This window comes from Taudactylus pleione, unplaced genomic scaffold (assembly GCF_031769625.1).
Source record: "Taudactylus pleione unplaced genomic scaffold, aTauple2 ptg000130l, whole genome shotgun sequence".
NCBI lineage: Eukaryota > Metazoa > Chordata > Amphibia > Anura > Myobatrachidae > Taudactylus > Taudactylus pleione.
In genome coordinates, this window is record NW_028284532.1 from 3,105,478 (window position 1) to 3,126,268 (window position 20,791).

Here is a 20,791-nt window from a genome sequence, read left to right on the forward strand (position 1 = left end):
GAGAACATAGTTTAAAGCAGCAAAAAGGCAGATATCGTTTGGATAATAGATATAGAAGAGTATAGAAAATGATGTCTTCCAACAATTGCGCTAAGAAAAGCTGCTAAAGAGTAAATCTCCTTGGTGTTATCCTCACCAAAAATACATTAATACAAACAAATATTTGGAGAATACCACTCTGCGCTCACTTAAAGTATAAGATTTACTTATCTTAAATATGATGTCCTGATCTTGGGACCTCAAATCCTTTTGTAATAGACACTTTGTATAATAGGTATGGGATATATGTTCCGATGTTGATGAATATGTGGGAACATAAAACATAAAACACAATCTAGTGCAGACGTATAAGAATTTGCTTAAGTGCACGATAATTCACATATAAGGGTATATATGATCCAACCCAAATTAAAACACATATAACCCATTCAGGTATGTATTCTCCATGTGTCCATAATGAAATGGAGAAAAGTCACGTTTAAAACAGAAGAGACAAATTTCCAAAAAAATAAAAGATGTTTTAATTGGATATGTCCAGATGATGGAATTCCAAAATGACTTTAAAAATACAACAATGCTTCACAGCTGATATATCCACAAAAGGTGAAGGTGGCTTCCTACCAGAATCCAGTGGTTTTTTGTGCGTATAAGAGTGATCTCACTGCCTGCAGTAATACACCCAAATCTTCGATGGAAATGGCATCATCCTCCTCTGGTCTGGTCAGGATAGCTGTTCAACACCAATACCGCCAACGCGTTTCAATCAGTACTCTGATCTTCCTCAAGGCTTAGATGTTTACCACTCTTCCCATGGGTATTTATACCCAGTGGGATAAGATACACCTAATTGCTGGGAGGAGCCACCCTCACTTACAAAATACACATGCTTACAAATATTACATAAATGACTATCTAACATAAAAAATATCTTCCTAAACAAATAGCCATGCCATCGTTTCATTAATAACATAAAAAACATAGATTTCATGATCTTTATTTATAAATAAAATAATTCATATGGATTTCCGGCTATTACTTCCGGTTCAGCCAATAAATATGTCTCCGCAGAGCTTATCCATAAAGGTTCCTCCTCCATTAATCTAAAACTATACCTCCATCTAGCCTGCGCTACCCCAGGGGCATCACCATCCGGTCCCGCATCTACATCAGGTCGGGACACCAAAGGCGTCCCCGCGATGCTCCCATACCAGGGTTCCCCTTTGGTAATACCTCAACGGGGAACCTCGGATTAGACGGATGTACAGCCGAGGTTCCCCGTTGAGGTATTACCAAAGGGGAACCCTGGTATGGGAGCATCGCGGGGACGCCTTTGGTGTCCCGACCGGATGTAGATGCGGGACCGGATGGTGATGCCCCTGGGGTAGCGCAGGCTAGATGGAGGTATAGTTTTAGATTAATGGAGGAGGAACCTTTATGGATAAGCTCTGCGGAGACATATTTATTGGCCGAACCGGAAGTAATAGCCGGAAATCCATATGAATTATTTTATTTATAAATAAAGATCATGAAATCTATGTTTTTTATGTCATTAATGAAACGATGGCATGGCTATTTGTTTAGGAAGATATTTTTTATGTTAGATAGTCATTTATGTAATATTTGTAAGCATGTGTATTTTGTGAGTGAGGGTGGCTCCTCCCAGCAATTAGGTGTATCTTATCCCACTGGGTATAAATACCCATGGGAAGAGTGGTAAACATCTAAGCCTTGAGGAAGATCTGAGTACTGATTGAAACGCGTTGGCGGTATTGGTGTTGAACAGCTATCCTGACCAGACCAGAGGAGGACGGTGCCATTTCCATCGAAGATTTGGGTGTATTACTGCGGGCAGTGAGATCACTCTTATACGCACAAAAAACCACTGGATTCTGGTAGGAAGCCACCATCACCTTTTGTGGATATATCAGCTGTGAAGCATTGTTGTATTTTTAAAGTCATTTTGGAATTCCATCATCTGGACATATCCAATTAAAACATCTTTTATTTTTTTGGAAATTTGTCTCTTCTGTTTTAAACGTGACTTTTCTCCATTTCATTATGGACACATGGAGAATACATACCTGAATGGGTTATATGTGTTTTAATTTGGGTTGGATCATATATACCCTTATATGTGAATTATCGTGCACTTAAGCAAATTCTTATACGTCTGCACTAGATTGTGTTTTATGTTTTATGTTCCCACATATTCATCAACATCGGAACATATATCCCATACCTATTATACAAAGTGTCTATTACAAAAGGATTTGAGGTCCCAAGATCAGGACATCATATTTAAGATAAGTAAATCTTATACTTTAAGTGAGCGCAGAGTGGTATTCTCCGAATATTTGTTTGTATTAATGTATTTTTGGTGAGGATAACACCAAGGAGATTTACTCTTTAGCAGCTTTTCTTAGCGCAATTGTTGGCAGACATCATTTTCTATACTCTTACGTTTGCCATTAATCCAGTGTCCTGTCCATCTTTTGTCCAAAGGGAATCTGGAATTTGGGACAACATTTCATCTACTTGTGATGGATTTTCTTTTAAAACGGTAGAGTGATACATTATCCTTTGAGGAGTGTCTAACATATCCTGCACCTCGTATACCATTCTCTCTGGGATATCTAAATATACACCATCAGGGGTGCAATATATAACACATCCCATTTTACATAACAAGTCTCTTCCCAGCAGGTTAGTAGGAGCCGCGGCAGCCAGTAGAAAAAAATGTCTGGGATGCAACGGCCCAATACTAACCTTGCGGACTTTGTTAAAGGATAACGTTAGACTTTACCTGTCACACCCATTGTTGGTATTGTCTCGTTGGTCACCTGTAAATTAACGGGAGATTTCATCACTGACTTGTTCGCCCCTGTGTCTACAAGAAAAGGATATTCAGTACCAGCTACATCAACCATCAAGACCGGTTCTTCCCTAGTACTTCCCGTTAACCTGACTATCTGTAGACCACAGGTATGACCTGACCCCTAGCGTTGGCTACCATTCTCCAATAAAGCATTTACGGCTACAATTGGAGCTGGTGTTTGCTGAACATTTGCTGGTCTCTGTGCATATCCCTTATGGGGGTATCCAGGTTTCCCTTGATGTGGGGCCTATACTCTTTTTACTGTACAGTTTCTACTTAAGTGTCCTGTTTGTTTACAATTAAAACATGTCCGTGATTCAGGTGAAAGCATGTGTTGTTGTGAAGTTTGAGCAGAGGGTAAAGGTGGTGGATATGGGTAAGGATAGGTAGGGTAAGGGTATTGTGGGGGGTAAGAAGTAGGTGGATATCCTGGGATCTGTGGTTGCATTGGGTTAGTGGGATAGATTTGTGTTTGTTGTTGAGTGGGGTTAGTGAGAGCAACTTGTTCTGACATGAGTGTGTGTGCAAGTGCAAGCGTGTCTGTTGGCTGTGATGTTACAGTCATTCCCTCCAGAGCTTGTATACTGACAGCCATTAATTTTTCGCTCTGGGTCTCCCTTTTTTTTTAAATGTTTTTGTCATGTTCTATGGCAGACTCTATGAGGTTATCTATTGTAAGTCCTCTCCAGTCAGGCTGTGAGGTCTGAACCCGTGTTTTTAAATTCTCTTTTAAACCGTCCATCAATATTGTGACTATCATCCCCCTGTGGTGAATGCTATCTTTAATATCTTCTATCCCAGTGTACTGGGTGATAGCCTGCAGAGCCCGGTCGCAATAGTCTTCTGCAGTTTCACTCTCCTTTTGTTTGATTGTGAAGATTTTGTTCCAGTTAACTACTACTGGAAAATATACACCCAATTGAGTCACAATGCGGGAAATGTTACCTTGGTTTACTTGGTCTGTTAAGGGAACGTCGCCATCCAATACACAATCCGTGATAAATTTTGTCACGTCGGTATTGCGTGGTAGACAGGCCCTTAACACCACACGCCAATCTTTATTAGTGGGCTCATGAGAACTACCCAAATTTCTCAAAAATCTTTGACATTGGCTAATTCCTTTTTTGGATCAGGGAAATCATTTATGATGGAATTTAGTTCTGCTCTTGTCCATGGACAATGCATTACTACTTCCCTCGTGGGCACTACACCGTTTGCATCCGCATTTCCATTCGGAACAGTTATTGTCCGAAAGGGATGCAGACCGGCAGCGTTGCTACCTCTGACCTGGTTACCTGGCTGGGGGTTTAATCTGCTGCTGCTACGTATGGTATTAACAATTTCCTCAATGAGTGCAGAGTGTGTTAACACTTCCCTTGCTGTTACCGATGGAGATGGCGGCACCACCCGTGATTGTGGTGATGCAGCATCTAGCATCTGCGCAGCATGGGAAATGGTAAACATTACAGTAGGCTCATCATCTACATCATAAACATTTTCTTTATGGTTACTTAAGAGGGGGTACAAATTACTTGTTACATTTTTATGGGTATTTTTGGCAACTGTACTTGCACCTCCATCCACATAAGGTGGGGGAGGTGAGCGTGAACTGCTGGCAATACTCTCCACGACGCTACCTTGCCGCACGTGCACGCCAATTTGCGGCTCGCCCATATTGCAACTCAGCGTCGCGGACATATTTTCTGGCAATGCGCTCGCAACGCTAGTTTGTGTCGTTTGCACATTTTTAAGTCAAGCATCCCCTTCATGCTGCCATAGTTTTAAACATTCAAAATACTTAATATTTTTCTCTCGGGATCGTACCATACTGATGTGATCCTGGACATTGTCTAACACATTTTTGTCAAAACTACCAATTCTGGGAAACGGTCTAACACTCTTCCTCATCATATTAAACCATAAATCACAATACCTTATTGCATAAGTACCATACTTAGTATGCATAATACGACGGGCTGATCCAATCGGAGCCTCCATTAACAGCACATCATTGCCTAACATCTCTACTGTTTGCGTGGCACCCATTCTGAGACAACTCCTACGCTTTTCAATAAAAATTTAAACTGGTGAAAGGCAATCAAGATACTTTCACTTACCTGTGGACGATTTAAGTCGACGGTGCCCACACACCTGGATAAGACTTAGTAAGGCAACTTCCACACCTAGATAAGATTTGAAACAGGCAACTTCCACACCCGGATAAGTTTTAGTAAGGCAACTTCCAAACCTATGAGAGTTTATATGTCGGCTACTCTCACCCACCTCTATACAACAAAGACAACATGTACACCTGCTACTGTGTATAGAATGGTAAAGCTGCTTACCGAGCGACTAGGCTACCCCTTGCACCTAGCCCTTAAGGATCATACGATACACTTAACTTTGTTCAACAAGTATTCGCTGTTACACACTTTTTTCCTGCGCAGAAAAATACACGTTTAACCCAGATATTGGTAATAGAATAAAAAATGTAAACCTCAATGGCTTTGTTCAAACACGTGGCAGCAGAATCGGAAGTGCGTATACGCTATTGTGAGACCATCCGCATACACATTAATGCGACTACCACACAACCGTATAATGACTTTTTAACTGCGTATGCAAAAATGCGTTTTAGCTGCATACGCAATACTGCGGCACCCCTCTAAACGCAAGGTTCTATCAACAGAGGAAAACAAACTTTTTCCTCTTTTGTCCCTGGATTCTAGTCAGCTTCCTTAATTCACACGGAGATGGATAGCGATCTTTCAGCACAAAGCGGTTGCAGGCAAACCCTGCATGTGGCCACTCCACCCTTTGCTGAAATATCGATGACCGTATATACCGTGTGAGCAGGTAAGTGACTTCTTTACGAGCCCCCAACTAACAAAACTGGATCAGAACCTTTATATACCCCTGCCTATACCTTCTAAAATCCTTCCTATAAACCTCTAAGAATAACGCTAATTTGCGTATGCAGTCTGACCGCAAATAAAGACAGGAGTGGAATCTGTGGTTCCACCGCACAAGTATTATTCAGGTAAAAGTACAGTCAGTTACACGCAATTGATACATACACAATTTAGGCGTAAAAGGAAATATTACAGATCCAAGTACAGTATACATACGCTGCGCCTCCGGACCCAGAGATAGACCTCAGAATAGAGACCCTCAGTTCATACAGCATTCAGCATGGACTAAAAAACCAGTATACGGGCACACATATTTATCCCCCTCAGACTAAAACAGGACAAAGGGGAAGTTTCTTGCTGATGTCATTGGTTCCCAGAAGAGAAGCATATGTTACAGCACATTTAACAGGCTGGTTCAAATAGACTCTCCCTGCCTCTAACAGCAGGAGAATCTTTCTAGTAACGCCTTCTGTACATTCCAACAGTTAAACATTTTGTTGCTTGTAAGTTCTGCGATCCATAACTTGAGTTTGCGTGATGCAATCTCTCCACCGATAATACCGGAATGCTGTAAAAAGCGTACGCATCAGAACAAGACCAAACACAATTTGCTTATCATGTATAATACCTTAGTTATCAAAAACCTTTATTTCTCAGCATAGAAACTAACTTAACCGACTTAAATCATACATTTTGATAGTTATGGAACCTTATGTGTGAATATGGAATGTGTGGGTATTCAGGGTTTAAGGACGCTAGTTAACTTGGGGCAGATGCGTGCGCATAAAGTTACTTTTACAGCGGTTTCATTCAAAGTTTTATGCATTCGCTAATATGCGACTAGTTAATAGCGCTCTTGTGGGTATGATTGTGTGTATGAGAAATGATGAAAGAAGCGATCGCATAGTGCTAACATAAATATTGCCACATGTACTATACTGTGAGTTTACCTAAAAAGGTGCTTAGGCGGCCATTCGCAAAATGGCGTCTTGCGATCTCATTTCTAAAATGGAGTCTTGCGGCCATTCACAAGATGGCGTCGCTGCGATTAAATTTTAAACCGAACTTGTCTCAGCCAATTATTCAGCTTCGACACCAGTGATCAAAGTTTGAGCCTTGGGTGTAGAGATCTACCGATGATGGCATATAGACGCGGCAGGAATTTAAAACAACTATTAATGCACCCCAAGAGATCTCCAACTTTAGGGGACCACACTTGGCTTATGACACAGAAACCAGGGTGCATAAAGTGTACGGGTTGTACCACCTGCTGCTCAATGATTCCAGGTTGCAGCTTTCCACATCCACAAAATGGGAGTCCCATTCGGATACGATATAAGCTTCATTGCCAGTTGGACTATGTGATTTATTTATTAACATGTCCCTGTGGACTGTCCTACGTGGGTATGACAACTTGCACATTTCGAGAAAGAATGGCCAACCATCGGACATCAATACAACAGGCCCTGTCAAGTGGTACAACAGACAAGCCAGTGGCCCACCACTTCTTATTGTTAGGGCACCAGCTTACTTCTCTAAGATGTCGCATCATTGATTGGGTACCACCGCCAAAACGGGGTGTGATCGTGCCCTTATATTAAAAAAGCTTGAAGCAAGATGGATTTTTCGCCTTCGCTCCGTATCGCCTAATGGTTTGAATGAGGGTAATCCATTCAACATTTTTTTGCGCTAATATTCTTTATGCGAATCTGTCATTGGAATACTCATAGTGGTAGTTGACTCTTGTTTTAATTATTTAATTTTTGATCAATACACTCCCACATAATTGTCAGTATGTTGTTATTATGTTCCTTATTTTAGTTATTTTTCATTTTTTGGTTTTGATTCAGGGTTATATATGTATTTATATGCAATTATATACTGTAACTTTTGCACTTGTGAGTGTTTGGATTATGCATGTCCCTATGGTAGAGGTCTCTGGATGCCCCCATTGATGAGTACAGTGTCGCCCCACATGTGTGTGTACTGCACATGTGTACATTTGTGTATGCACATGTGTATGTAATATGTACATATGCGCATGTAATATTTCTTCATTGCCTGCTACATTTATGAGTCATCTTGCGTTGGATCGCCCTTCAGGATGTATATAGTATATGCCAACAGGTAAATTCCTGTATGGTATTTGTTTTTTTTGCCTATGTTATTATCCCATTGCAAGGGGTTACTATGGTGACGATCCAGGGATTGACTGTGATTGGATAATCCTTGGCACGTCCGGTGGGCGTGGCTACCGACGCCAGAGGATGCTGGTAGTTGTTTGCTGTAGATTGATATGTTATGTGATGCGCCGGCGGAAGTGACATGTGCGCTTCACCTGGTGGAAGTTGCGTCGCTCCGTCCACGTTGTCGTCCTCATGCGGCTCACACACAGGAAGTACTGGTGTGATGGTGCCGCGTTACACTCGTGTATCACAGGTGGTAAGTGCCGCTTGTTAGATTGATTTGTGTCTGGTGTTTGAGACATGTTTGGGCGCCACTTGGCTGATTGATGGGGGTATTTAGGGACCCAGTGGGAGATATACAGTTCAACTTGGGATCCATAAGGAGCTGTTGGATATTGCTGTGGGGGCTGCATTGATGTATCTCTTGATAATGGTCCGGACGGGACCGAAACGTTGAGAATTATTCACTTATGGATTATGTGAGGAATAAAGTTTGATTTTTTTTCTATATGTGCAATACTGGTGAGTGCCCCTCAATTTTTTCTACATATATATATATAGATTTATATATAGAGATATATATAAATATATATATATATTGGGACTATTTGTGAGTTGCGTGCAGCTGTGACTGCATATGTAGCCAAAGCCACATATGCATCTTATGCTAATGCTGCGGCCATTTTCATTAATACTGAGATACTGAGACGCCCGGCCGTATAGTCTTGCAGGGGTGCGTCTTGGTGAGTCTTTAGACGCAGCCTCTTACAGCGACATGACTGCGACACACCTAAAGCCCGATTCTGTTCTGTGTCTCTGAGCGCTAACAGTTGGGAAGCTTGCACTGTGCGACTGGGATGTATGCAAAGAATTAAAACAAAGGCCAACAGCGTGCGGTATGGACACTGCATGCGACTGAGAACCAGACCCATGATGTCATGAGAAAAGTCTGCTATGTTATTTGCTTCTGTGATTGAATATGTTTCCAGCCACACTATAGGCCTGAGTCGCACGCAAATGCACACGCAGCAGCATCTATTGGTGATCTCCTGTCTGTGAGTTTATGCAAATGTCGCTACAAACTCCTTCCCTTCTGTACATCTGTTCAGCCAAATGTACAAGATCTGGGATGCTCACAGTTCGCTGTAATACCGATTGGTGTGTACTTATACGCATAGCTGTAACAGGGCATAATTGTGTGCTGTGACGGCTACACCCCCAAGTGTGTGACATAATGACCTTGTGCACATGACATCATTACGTCACGCAGAGGGGACATGACCGTCAGCTCCGGTAAATGCAGCGCTGACCGGGCGTCCTGGCTGCATATTCTCTGTGGGGTGCTGCAGGGTTCCATTCCAGGCATCCTGCTAGTCAGGAGCAAGGGCTGTCGGGCGGCAACGGTGCCACACACAGAGCCTCTGCGCTGTGTGGCGGCAACGGTCACCCATAGCTAGGTACGACCCTATTTATACGCCCAGGCCCGGCAACAGGGGGGTACAAGGGGCACACCCGTGTCGGGCCCCGAGCATCTGAGGGGCCCCGAGGGCTCAGGGGCATAAATAGCGTCTGACAGGGTACAGCGGCTAATAGTAAGTCAGTTTATCACCACCCCGCCGGCCGCCCATCTGGCCCTGGCACATGCTATTAAGGAAGAATAAAAACGTATTACCCATCCAATCCTGCCCCCGTCCGTACCCCCAGTGGCCACGTGACCCATTCTGAGTGTGGCCGCAAGCCCGCAACGCAGCACATAGAGCGTCATGACGTCTCTGCACCTGTCGGCACTCCCTGTATTCCTGGCCTGCCGCTGAAAATATTATAGAATTTCTTTTTCATCTATAACATTTTAAAAAAGTGAGCATATTTTGACTTTTTATTGATCTTGCAATACATTTATTCCTGTATATATATATATATATATATATATATATATTCATAAACACACATAGATGAATGTAAACTGCATGCATCCAAATCTATCTATATACACATCTATATCTATATATGCACACACATATATATATATATATATAGATAGATATAGATGTGTATATCGATAGATTTAGATGCATGCAGCCTACATCCATCTATACATCTGTGTATATATATATATATATATATATATATATATACATATACAAAGACGTAGGGGAAGACTGCGGCAGACTCTCTCCAAGGGCACCAGACCTTCTCTACTGCTGTACAGATATAGATAAAAATAATAATAAAAAAATATAGATATGTAGATGCATGTAGCTTATATCAATCTGTATATATGTGTTCTTTTCTTAGAACGAGATAGATAACACAATTAAAGTGTCTTATATTAGGTGATATATGTATTTTAGAGAGATGTGTGGGTTCTGTTGAGGGGGAGGAAAGGGGGCCTCATAGATATCCGTGTAATGGGCCCCAAGATTTCTGTTGCCAGCCCTGTATATGTCACCATCGAAACTTGCTGCAGGGAAATTCAAAACTAAAATCTGAATAACTGAAATTTCAGAACATTTTTACATTAATTTCTAGACCACATTCACAATGCAGATCATCTTGTGTCTCACTTCTCTTCTCTAGTTGCCCAAAGCGGCACTCTGCACTGCTCAACCTCCCACATCCAAACATAAAATAGGTTTGGGACACTGGTCATTAACTGCTGTAGTACAATGATTAACACTGTGAAGTAGGAGGAGAAAAGGGAGCAAACTTCATCTTCCTTTCTTGTTTATACTCTTCTCTAATGGTTGTCACCAGGATTCAGTTAGTGATGGAAGGAGCACAAGAGACTTATGTGACAAAACACTGAGACTATTTCATATTGATTTAACTCTTATTCACAGTTTCCATGCTTTGTTTTTTTTAATTTGAAACTTTATTTGACCAATGATCACATCTGTAATTGCATGTGATGTCCAGAATGTTTACTATGGGCTTGATTCAGAGATGGACGCAGTAAGCACAGCAATTACTTCTTTGGACACAGCGTCTGTTGGAAAATATGCTAATGCAGCAGGAGGCGTCTCCTGCATGCTTGTGTGATCTGCTGCTGTGACCAAAGATGCAGCATCAGATCACTCTGCGTGAACATCGCCCATCTGAGTAACCATCAGGTTACTCAGAGTGGCCGGGGAATTTACACTGCAGAGGCCAGTAAATCTGAGTCGGAAGGCGCAGACACTGGCCTTGGCACTCCCACAAAACTCCCACACCTCCATTTTGGCAAACGCTTCCCGTCGCCACCCCCCTCCTCTCCCCCAGGCTGCTTGACAGGCTGCGGCTTAGGGGGCACTGCGTCCAACAACACAGGACCCGTTCTGCACATGTGCAGAACGGGTCCTGTACATACGTAGAACGGGTCCTGTACATACGCAGAACGGGTCCTGCTCAAGCAAGGTACAGAAAACATTGGAGATGTACGTGAACCATCGGTCTGCGTACATCTCTGAATCAGGCCTAATATATGTATACACATGGTAATTGTTTTGGAACCCCTGTGAAAAATATCAAACCCAACTTATGCTGATGATGTCTACTTTATATAATGCCATTTCTAGAAGCATACATTGTAATTGATTTCTTGTGAATTTAAATAATCTACTCAATCTGCCCTGTTGGTAAAATGTTTTTAAATCTACAATGAAAAGAATGACAGGTTGCATAAATTGGTTGCACACTGTGAAAGGTTATTGTGGCAGAAAACTATCTTAAACTTGCTGGTTTACTGGGGGATAATGTAGTACAAAGCGATGTTTTTATAGGTATATATAACACAATAACTTCTGAAGTTGTAACTGGTAACTCTTTCTCTTCCATCTACAGCAGACCCAGTAGTGAGACTGGATGGGAATCCTCACTGCTGCTATTTTAACTTCAGCCCAAAAATAATGTTCACCAAGGTAGTAAAAGCCCAGCTCTGGGTGTACCTGCGACCCGTGCAGCACACCTCCACTGTCTACCTGCAAATTCTGCGCCTCAAGCCTGTAACAGAGGAGGGTAGCAAACACATCCGTATTCGGTCTCTGAAGATTGACCTGCACTCACGTACAGGCCACTGGCAAAGCATTGATTTCAAGCATGTGCTACAAAACTGGTTCAAGCAGCCACACAACAACTGGGGCATTGAGATCAATGCCTTTGACCCCAGTGGTAATGATCTTGCTGTCACCTCGCTTGGACCCGGAGCAGAAGGGCTGGTGGGTACTTTCACCTTTTAAATAATTCAATAGGAGTAGTTTAAGGACTACTGTATAAAAATCATCTACAATATAAATTACATTATTGTAAACACGATCTACCAGCTGATCTAATAATTATAATAAAAAACAGTAGAGATATGTAAACTGTCTTACAATAAATTACAATGGGTGCTGAGAATAAATCATTAAAGGAACCATAACTGATTTAATGAGCCATTTGCAGTTGCACTGTGCCAGCTGTGTGTTCAAATGCGTGGCTTAAAACGTATCATTTAGAGAAACAAAGATTAAAGGATTCTGCTTACCAGAGAGCGTTCACAATGCTGATGAGGCAAATGCTGATGTTAGATTTTTAGAAAGCTGTGACTCCAAAACACCTGCCAAGTTAGAATTACAAAGTCAAGTGTGATACAATAGATTGTCAGTAAAAAGGTCGACAACTGTTTTGGTCGACATCAAAAGGTCAACATGGAAATATTTCGATATGAAAAAAGATAGACAGTACAGAAGGTCGACATGTACAAAAGATCGACAGGTTCAAAGATCACCGTGGCAATGGTCGACACATTTCTTTTGTTTTTCTAACCCTAATCTTCACCCTAAGCCTTCACTTGGTGCCGAACCCAAACCATCCCTCCTAGTGCCTAACCCTCAGGGCCGGTGCAAGGCTTCTAGGTACCCTAGGGAAAACTTCTGCATGCGCCCCCCCAACTAAACGCAACATTTGCGGGTATACTGTAGCATTAGCATAAATTCATGCTACTGCATAACTATCCACCTCATAGATAGATATAGTTAGAACACACACTACATTATATATATATATATATATATATATATTTGGTATCAGAACAGAATGAGACTGGGTAACACCAGACAGACCTAGAGGTATGAGGACCTGGCCTGCAGGCTTACGTTCTATAGGGTGATGACCCCTGCACTGGCTGACACTGGACGATCGCAGAGGCCAGCAGAATTCAATTTGCAGACCACGCAGAGCCAGTCTGTTACCCAGGCTAATTCCAGCCAGTGCCCAACCAGGCACGCCCCACCACGACGCCCAGAGTTCGCACTTGCCTGCACATCTCCAGGGAAGTAGACCACGTGGTGCAGCTGCTGCCCTCTCCCTCGCGGCGGGCACAGCAACACGTTGTTATACCTGCTGGGCTCCGCCCCGGCTACCGTCTGGAGCAGCGGGACGGGCTCCGGGGCAGCACTCAGCCCCGTGCACACTCTCATCACCCCGGCCACGGCCTAGAGCAGCAGACGGTGGGCAGTGCGTAAGGTGCACATTCAGCTGTGGTATGTGAGTAACCAGAAGGATAGGACAGGTGGAGTTCAGTCAGCATATGACGTAATCACACCGGAACGACAGTCACTCACCATGGTAACGGGCAACTCTCCGGATGGCTTTGAAACTCGGACGCATTGATGGATGACATCACGCGTAGGGCGGAGAGAGCAAAGCGCCGACACTCAGCTATTGGCTCCACACACTGATGTTCCTCCCCCTCTTCTCTGCTCTTAGCCCAGTATCCGGTGTTGTGTAGTCATGGGGGGGTGAAAGCGGGTGTAGAGAGGCAGGTTTTCCCAGGTCTTTCAGGCGGCAGGAGTGGCTTCCAGGAGAGATGCAAGACCTTGTCCCCTCTTCAAGGAAGCCTCAGCGGGCTGCCCATTCCGGCGTCTTTAGGCAGCTGCCTAAAGCTGCCTAATGGAAGCGCCGGCCCTGCTAACCCTAACTGTCAAGGCAAATGCCTTACCCTAACCATCCCTCCTAGTGCGTAACCATTGAATAAGTGCCTAACCCTAAACCCAACCTTTAAAAAAAAAAAATCATGTGTTAACCACTTCTGCGTCGGCTATTTCCATTTTGAACTTTTGTACCTGTCAACCTTCTGTATTGTCGACCTTTTGTCATGTTGATCGTCTTCCAGGTCGACCTTTTCATTGTCCACCTTTTGTATGGAACCTGTATGTTGAAAATTCTAATTTATATATATTTTTGATAGTGAATATCTGTAATGTATTGTGTCAATAAAAGCCAAAAAAGAATTGTGCGGGGCTCAAAAGGATCTGAGTGTATTTTTATAATACAGAAATTACAGAATACTGCCTGTGAGCTTCCAGCCAAAAACCACTCTAATGGCAACCACAGTGAAAGGCCACATGTAACGGTAATAGGTGACGTGTAAATAATACATCTGTATTTTGCACGGTAGAAACTCTGCATAGATTTTATTATATACCTGCCTCCATCTCCATTACTGGTGGTCTTGTTGGTGTAATGTCTTTTGACAGTCTTGCCCTAATTGCTCTTTCTCAAAAAATCCCAACAGTAAAAATAACAGCCTTTGAGCAAAATCTTCATTATTGTTCTAAAAACCTACAGGAGGTATTTACATTATCACATTGCCTGAGATCCAGCAATGAATAAATGATAATTTATTGCTAATTTTTTCTGTCTACCTAACTATCTTTAGAGTAGAGAGGCATTCAGAGCCCTAAATCAACTGCTGTTTTAGGCCAGTCTCATGCAAGGGAAATCCAAAGGTTGGTCAATGCAGGGATTAGGATTTTTTCAAAAGTAAAAAGTGTTAGTTTTTAAAGGGTTTTTCCATTTTAATATTGAGTGTAACCAATCTTACTTGTAAGAATACTTTGGTTGAATCGGTATGATATGCTGGCTGTCGGGATGCCTCCTGTCAGAATATCGACAGCGGCATCCCGATGGTTAGTATCCTGACAGGGCCTAAACCTAACCCCCCCGGGACAGGCGCCCCGGATTTACCTTGTTCGGGCATCCGTCTGTCTGTGTTCTGGCAACGGGATTAAGATAGGTGTCGGTTTTTCAACTCCTATCTTAACTCCCTTGTCGGGATATCAGCGTCAGCATTTAGACTGGACTACATCCCACTTTGGTGGAGATGCCTCCCTGTTAATTGTGACCAGCAGAGGTCCAGGCTTTATTATTATTATTACTAGTTATTTATATAGCGCACACATATTCCGCAGCGCTTTACAGAGAAGATCTGGACATTCACATCAGTCCCTGCCCCAGCGGAGCTTACAATCTATATTCCCTACCAAATGTACAGGCACACACATACACACTAGGGGTAATTTGTGTTGGGAGCCAATTAACCTAGCAGTATATTTTTGGAGTGTGGGAGGAAACCGGAGCACCCGGAGGAAATCCACGCAAGCACATGGAGAATATACAAACTCCACACAGGTAGGGCCATGGTGGGAATCGAACCCATGACCTCAGTGCTGTGAGGCAGTAACGCTAACCATTACACCGTTTGTGCTTTATGTAAGTTATGTACGTGCCTGGATATAGCAAATGGTAGGGGAGGTAATCTCCTTTAATTGTTCCATTATATGACTTTCCCGTATGCACTTGCATAATGTAAGCCTTCATTTTGTGAACATAGGTATGCATAAGGTTCACTTGAAGTTGATATGTACAATCTAGCCTGTTTCCTCTACAGATATTGTTGAGTGAAGGCCACATGTCCATGGTCACAAATCTAGTACACAGCCAGATGCCACAAACACACTTGGTTTTCTTGGTGCAAAGTTGGTCTATAACTTTTGCGCATGCTTTATTGCAAATAATCACTCAACTACATGAACACAACCTGTATTGTGTTCGAATTTCATGCACCTTTGAATCAGGCCTTGATTTCGGCATATTTGGGCTAATTTACTATGTTTGGCAAGATGTTCAGCTGTGTATAGAGTAATAGAATGGATGGGGATGCTATACTGTATAACACGGAAAATGAAATAGGGAAGAATAAAACACACACAACAAAACAACTCCACAGCAGGGCTGCTTACTTACCCGAACTAACAGGCCATATGGAGGAAATGAGAAATGAGATCTGGAGATCCTGACAGTTTTAATTGCAAATATAGAGAATATGATAAAATGATTAAAATCTCAGAACATTAGTCTATTAGAGGCAACTTTATATAGATCACCTGGCAGCACTGCTTTATCCAAAGAAGAAACGTTGGTCCCAACACTAGAACACCAATTGTATATGGAATAGTTTTTACCCCAAACACTAGTGGGTTTGGATTTTTTGGAAAGGTGCTCACAGAAGCAAAACATGGATTCAAAATGGAAAAAAGCAAAAAGTACTTCCCTATGGGGGACACTAAATTCAGAAGCTATAAAAGGATCTTACCTACATATAATTTATGGCTGGACTTACTTATACCCCTTTTACACCAGAGCAAATACCTGGGTTTTTGCTGGGTCTACCCGCGTCGCAGCTCAGTGTAAAAGGGTTCCTGTCAAATGACCCGGCAATCCTATCCAGGTAGCTACCAGGGTTGGACCCAGGATGGACCTGGGTAATGGTGCAGTGTAAACGGCGCATACCTGGGTTATCCGACCTGGGTCATACCTAAAATAAGCTGATTGGTGGTTGTGAAGCAGTCACCTCCCACTGTTTATGACCTCACAAGTTTAGCAGGGCAGACCCAGGTTCAGTGTGAACAGGGCTGACCTGAGAGTAACCCAGATCGAAGGTGCAGTGTAAATGGGGTCTGACCTGTGTTGGAACCATGTCCAAAAACCCAGGTCGGACCCGGGTTTTTGGTGGAAAAGAGGTATTACACAAAACATACACAAAACATACAAAACACACACAGGGCATGTAAACCTAATTGGTTGTCTATAATGGGATATCTGAACTGGAAGAAATTCTGCTATCGATCAATTAGGGTCCATAATCCCACTAACAGGTCATTTAAAAACATAAACACTAGACTAATAAGAAAAGGGCGAAATATGTGATATACATAAATAATATGAAAAAAGACAACGCATAAAGATAATAATAAAATTATTCCACACCTTCTGAATAAATATATATTGGTCTATTGCTCAAATGACATGTGTAGTATTCCTGTGTTTCCGTATAATCCATCCACAATAAGAATACTGCTGGGTATAATAAGTAAGGAATAAAATATTTCTATATATAGCCTTTCCTCTTGATCCTAAAGGTCTGTTGGTCACTTAAGTGTGTTTAGCAAAAATATCCTGTCGTCTAGCAGCTTTAAATTGATGTCTATTATTCAGCAATTAAGGATCAGCTATATATAGAAATATTTTATTCCTTACTTATTATACCCAGCAGTATTCTTATTGTGGAGGGATTATACAGAACAACAGGAATACTACACATGCAATTTGACCAATAGAAAAATATTATTCAGGAGGTGTGGTATCATTTTATTATTGTCTTTATATGTTGTCTTTTTTCATATTCTTTATGTATATCACATATTTTTTCCCGGCTCCGTCGTGCGCATGCGCGAGACCCGGATAGCGAAGGGCACTCCGTCGCTCCGGGTCTCGCAACAAAGGGGGCGAGCTGTCAATGTTGAGTGACAGCTCGCCCCCTTTGGTGGGCGGGCCGGGGTGGTGGCTGCCCAAACGGAGGCTTTCCCATAAGAACGCCTGTCACAAGTGATGTCAGTGGAGAGCTTCCGGCTCTGTTAGAGCCGAAAGCTCTCTGGGGCTTGCAGCCACGAGACCCTACCACAAGGGTCTCGTCGCAAGCCCGATGGTCGTGATGGTCTGGACTATCACGTCCATCATCATGGCCGCTCGGTGTAGCTGTGGGTGGTCACCCACAGCTATGCGAGCGGCCAGGAGGCCGTTCTATAAAGAAAAAAGCCCGGCCCTGATTCAGAGCGAGCGCTCTGTCAGAGCGACGGTCGGAATCAGGGCCATAATCTTCTCTGGATACAAAACAGTCCATTCTGGTGGAACTATACGAAACGGAGCCAGTTCTGTTGGCCAGTATACAAAGCGCACCACAATTTCATAACTACACTATGTAGACAAAAGTGATTGGACACCCCCTGTTTAATTTGGTTTGGCATGGGTCCACTAGATGTAATGCATGGTCATGTTAACTCTGAGAAGTACGGTATAGAGATGTTCTCGATAACTCTGTGCTCCTTACATTGTGGCAGTTCTATGGAAATGTTTTTATCAGATGACAATGCCACCTGTCATATTTCCAGGGTGACGCTGGACTGGTATATAGAAAATTCAGAAACCCGGATGGACTGGCCAGCACAGAGTCCAGATCTTAACCCAGGGATGAAACTAAAGGTTTGATATAGCAGCCAATCCGACGGATTGGTATGATTTTGCTGCTCTATCATAACATGTATGGGCATGATATCGGCCAGTACGCACATCCGGTGGGTTGTACATCGCACCTTCAGATCTTACTGCAGGTTCAGTTGATCTGGGGATGTGATGTGCGATCCCATGCAGCGTTATGTGGGGGGGGGGGGGGGGCGCTGGCATATTGGGCGGTCAGCCAACCGATCACACCGTGTGTGGGGACCGCCTGATATGTCGGCCATCAGAACCCCCGTTGCGTCGTAAGGTGCATATCGCACCGTGTATGTGCAGCTTAAGATTTTTGTCACCTGGGGCAAGGCAGTAATTTTGCACACCCCCCCCACAGTAATGCCCCTTATAACACATTATGCCACACAGTAATGCCCCTAACAACACATTATGCCACACAAGTAATGCCCCTTACAACACATTATGCCACACAGTAATGCCTCTTACAACACATTATGCCACAGTAAAGCATATGGCATCATGCGGGCATGGGGCTCCAACACATCGATCAGCAGCACCATCATTCTAATGTGGTGCCGGTTGCAAACCAAATCAGAGCTTGCGGACTGGCAGCCACTGCTGATTGGCTGCCGGTCCTCGAATTCTGATTAGCTTGCTATAGGCACATCATTAGAATGACGGTGGTGCTGTGTGTCTGGTTAGCTGTGGGCTGCTGTCTGCTGTTCCCGGCATGCTACTCCAGGATCCCCCCTTGCAGCTACCTGGGGCACCCCTTCTAGGTGCCGAGAGCACATGCCCTCCTAGCCCCTTCCCCCCCGTCCTAGTTGCAGCCTGTTTAACCCCATTAAGAACCTCTGGGATGAATTGGAGTGACAGGTGCGTTCTAGGCCGACTCAAACTGCTTCAGTGTCACAGTTGGTCACTGTACTTAAGGCGAAATGGCAAAACATACCGCCTGCTGTTGTCCAGGAACTTCTGGACAGGTTGCCAAGAAGAGTGTCTGCAGTAATCACTGCACGTGGTGGGCCTACAAAGTATTGACATCAATAAAATCTTGTTGATCTATTTGCTGTCAGTGTCCAATCACTTTTATCTACATAGTGTATTATAAAAAACAACAAGGTAAAAACAACCGCACCAGTTATTGACCTTCTCTTCAGTTATAAATTATATTAGTGTTTTATTATTTATTGCATACTGAAGAGGTGCTACCCACTATAGTTATCACTATCTCTGCTTTTCAATGGCTATTATAAAATGCAAGCCTCCAATCTGAAGTCTAGTATATACAGTAGAAGAAGAAGTTGGTGGTTGGTGTTTTGAACAGACCTCTACACTATTGGCCTGTACATCAAACAGTAGGCCTACAATCATGTGTCTAGTATAAATATTCCTCCAATCTAGTGGCTAATGTCTATAGTGATGTACTGTATATAGCATTCCTGCAATCTGGTGTGCAGTGTATAGCAGACTGACTACATCCAGTCCCCTGGTGATGTTTGTACAGTTTTCTGTCTGACACTATTAGCAAATGAAAGTATTATTATGCAAAAGACAGCTCCTCTAGAAGTAATTGGGAGAGTGGAGTCTTTCATTATAAAATTTGAAAGTCCCAGGTCCTCTTCTCACTTATGCAGCTGATCTCTGGTGGTACCCTTGGCACTAAATGCCAGCTGTATCTTTTAGCAAGCTATACAACATATATAACAATATGTTCAGACTTCTATTTTATGCTAAACATATAGCAATATATGTATTATGCATAGTGTTGTATAAAGCCATTCATTTTGCTTCTGTTTTTTTCACACAGTTAAATGAATCCATGTATTATTCCCTCCATATTTTGCCATTGTGTTTAAGCCCATATTTTTTCTCCCTACAGCATCCATTTATTGAGTTACGTGTGATGGAGAACAACAAACGATCAAGACGGAACCTGGGACTTGACTGTGATGAACACTCCACCGAGTCACGGTGCTGTCGTTACCCACTCACTGTGGACTTTGAGGCCTTTGGCTGGGACTGGATTATCGCTCCCAAACGATACAAAGCCAACTATTGTTCTGGCCAGTGCGAATATATGTTCATGCAAAAGTACCCCCACACCCATCTCGTTCAACAAGCAAATCCGCGGGGATCTGCCGGCCCTTGCTGTACACCTACAAAGATGTCGCCTATTAACATGCTGTATTTTAATGACAAGCAACAAATTATCTATGGCAAGATCCCTGGAATGGTTGTAGACCGTTGTGGCTGCTCCTAAGACTTTGGTTCTCTGTCTTCTATCTACTCATGTCCAACTTCTTTCTTTCTCTCAAGGGTACAAAGCAGACCAAAACATGGTAATGGGTATAGTGCACTATTTATGCTACCACTCCCTTTATCCAACGCTAGTTAAGACGCTAGAGGTTTGACATTCACAATGTCTGATTTCTGCATTTAGTTAAGCTCTTGTAATGACTGCTATTGTCTTTACACCTGGTCAGTATGGC

At 42.9% G+C, this 20,791-nt stretch overlaps 1 protein-coding gene across 1 annotated transcript in view; it reads left to right on the forward strand.

Moving 5' to 3' along the window:
• Positions 1-20,562, forward strand: part of GDF11 (growth differentiation factor 11) — a 355,478-nt gene extending 334,916 nt beyond the window's left edge. Inside the window, exons 2-3 of the mRNA XM_088473142.1 lie at positions 11,793-12,166; positions 20,182-20,562. Of these exons, the coding sequence (XP_088329268.1) occupies positions 11,793-12,166; positions 20,182-20,562 (755 nt within the window). The remainder of the gene's footprint in view (positions 1-11,792; positions 12,167-20,181) is intronic.
• Positions 20,563-20,791: the final 229 nt, after the last annotated feature.